Below are 2,572 nucleotides of genomic sequence, written 5' to 3'. Positions count from 1 at the left end.
AAGGAGCTGGCTGAGCTCAGATCAAAAAAGAAAGCAAGTGAGAGCCAAGTACTATTTTTCAACATGATTGAAGATTCTAAGTAGCACAATATACAGGTCTTCCGAGCAAGGCCCACTTTGACATCCTGCTTGGCCTAACCTCAAGGTACAGTGAATTATTATGATGGGTGGAATGTAGAAAAAGTGTCTTTTGAAGACCAACTGTTCTGCACTCTTGTAAAATTGAGATTAAATTTACCACTGTTTGTACTGAGTATGCTCTTTGGTGTAGCAGATGCTACAGTACACAACATCTTCCTAACATTTTTGAATGTCATGCACAAATTTTTGTTCACGTACATGATGAACAAAGTTCCTTCAAAAGAAAAAAATAAAGCCCTCAGCCCAGCTTGTTTTGCCACTTTTCCAAATGCAAGGATTGTGTTGGACTGCACAGAAATTAATATTGCAGTACCATCACTATTGAAGTCACAGAAAGAAGTTTATTCTTCTTACAAGCACCGCCACACTTTCAAGGCATTGATTGGGATATCTCCTAATGCTGTGATAACTTTTGTCAGTGACTTGTACCCTGGGTCAATGTCTGACAAAGTGATCACACAGCAAAGTGGTGTTCTGACAAATATGGAGGCTGGGGACCTTATCCTGTGTGACAAGGGGTTTTTGATTTCTGATTTATGTGCCCCTCTTGGAGTTAAAGTGAACATTCCCCCCTTCTTGACCCAACCCCAGTTCAGTAGGTCTGAAGTTGAAGCCACAAAAAGGATTGCAAGAGCCCGCATCCATGTTGAACGGGCTATAGGTCGTCTTAAAAATTTTAGGATTCTTGACTTTATTCCTGCAAATTTACGAGAACATTCGTCTAAAATTCTTCAAGTTTGTGCTTGCCTTGTAAATTTGCAGTACTCACTTTTGAAGGAGAATGAGTCCTTCATGGAGGGCTAATGTCCTTGAAGGACTTGTTCCTTCCAATGTATAATTATTATGTATTATTTACTGACTGCATATTTTTATATACTTTTGTTCTGTATTTCTTATATATATTTTATCATATTACATATTTTTATTTTTCACTTTTCTGTTATTTGTATTAACATATATTTTTGTTGTTGTCTATTTTCATGTATTTCTTTACTTTTTTAATCATGTCTTCCCAAATTTTACTATTCCTAGATATTTTTTCATGTTTTACTCTTTACATACACTAATTGAATTTGAATTTGAATTTATTTATTTTAAAGTGCATACAATACAGGTAATTGACAAAGTATAATGGCAACACCCTATTACATTATAGACACTAGAAGAATAACAAAATAAACCATCACGTTTAGTTAAGACTATTTATTAAGACTACAGGATATGATCCGTTTTGAACGATGAAAACTCATGCACGTAATTCTAAAACCATTTACAATGATATCTGGCTTTTTCTTCCAAGTGTGCTCTAGACCCACATGAAAAAGCTATTTTTTTGAATGAAAATTACCTAGTTACAGGATTGTGGGGCAATAAAGATTGTTGCCTTTTTTAGTCGAAGAGAACATTGAGACCCCATGGTGAATTTGGTCAAAGTATTGCGTAGTCAGTTATGTGTCAGTAATGCATGTTGCCGTGATCAATGGCTAGATGCGATTCCTTATAACAAGGCTGGCTGATACCCTCTGGATTCCATTAATGGCCTGTGATTAATCCTTAATCGTTGGTCCATGTTTTTTGGAGCAAAGGGACTCTAACAATTGGAGTATCTGTTCGTATGTCTGCAAGAGAGATGTAATGTCACTTAGATCTCTTCAAAATATGTTTGAATTGAGGGTAACCTTGGCCTCCCTCTGATAAATTTCTTTATACAAAAGCAAATGGTTTAACAATACATTTAGTCCTAAGTCACCAGGGATAGGATGGAACCTTGAATAGTTATATAAAACGATGGGATCTGGAGCTTGGCATTTCCCATATCTTAACGTGGAAGTAGACGGCGAACCAGTTATTAGGCCTAGCTGAAATGATTGGATAAATACTCTAAGTACTAAAGGCACGGAATTGTTGTATACTGTCACAGACCTAAAAAGGCTCTGTTTTTAGTAAAATAACCTGTTTGACTCTATCTATGCAAACGAAATACTTTGAACTAGTAAATAAAAACTATTTATCTAAGAGACATTTACATGGCAGGATGCAGCAGCAGCCAATACAGTCGTCCCCGACGCACGACCAAAATCCGGCCTAAACACACACGACAACGGGCCTAGGCAGACCTAGAACGCCTAGCCCAGCCGCTACCGGGTACCCGTGCCAAACGGGGCCCTAAACATGCACCGGACCACAACCATCTGATTGCTGCTCTGTAGTATAGAGAGAGAGAGAGAGAGAGAGAGAAGAGAGAAGAGAGAAGAGAGAAGGAGAGAGAGAGAGAGAGAGAGAGAGAGAGAGAGAGAGAGAGAGGAGAGAACATATATGTGGATAGAGGGAAAGAGGCGGGGATTTTAGTTAGTATGAAAGGGTAAAAGAAGAAAGGAGGATCGAATAAAACACATAAGTATAACAATAAATATAAATAATAATAAAAATG

The 2,572-nt window shown here is 37.6% G+C and overlaps 1 protein-coding gene across 1 annotated transcript; it reads left to right on the top strand.

Annotated features, from left to right (window-relative positions):
* The first annotated feature begins 6 nt into the window (after positions 1–6).
* Positions 7–1,005, top strand: LOC103508786. The gene is made up of 2 exons (XM_008473359.3): positions 7–110; positions 197–1,005. The coding sequence occupies exon 2, from the start codon at positions 256–258 to the stop codon at positions 943–945; it is 690 nt and encodes a 229-aa protein (XP_008471581.1). The 5' UTR covers positions 7–110; positions 197–255; the 3' UTR covers positions 946–1,005.
* Positions 1,006–2,572: the final 1,567 nt, after the last annotated feature.

This window comes from Diaphorina citri, unplaced genomic scaffold (genome assembly GCF_000475195.1).
Source record: "Diaphorina citri unplaced genomic scaffold, Diaci psyllid genome assembly version 1.1 scaffold434, whole genome shotgun sequence".
Lineage (NCBI taxonomy): Eukaryota > Metazoa > Arthropoda > Insecta > Hemiptera > Psyllidae > Diaphorina > Diaphorina citri.
This window is presented reverse-complemented; position numbering and strand designations above follow the sequence as displayed.

Excerpts from the sequence above, each read along its gene's own strand:
- LOC103508786 (XM_008473359.3), top strand. The coding sequence starts at position 256 with ATGCTCTTTGGTGTAGCAGATGCTACAGTACACAACATCTTCCTAACA.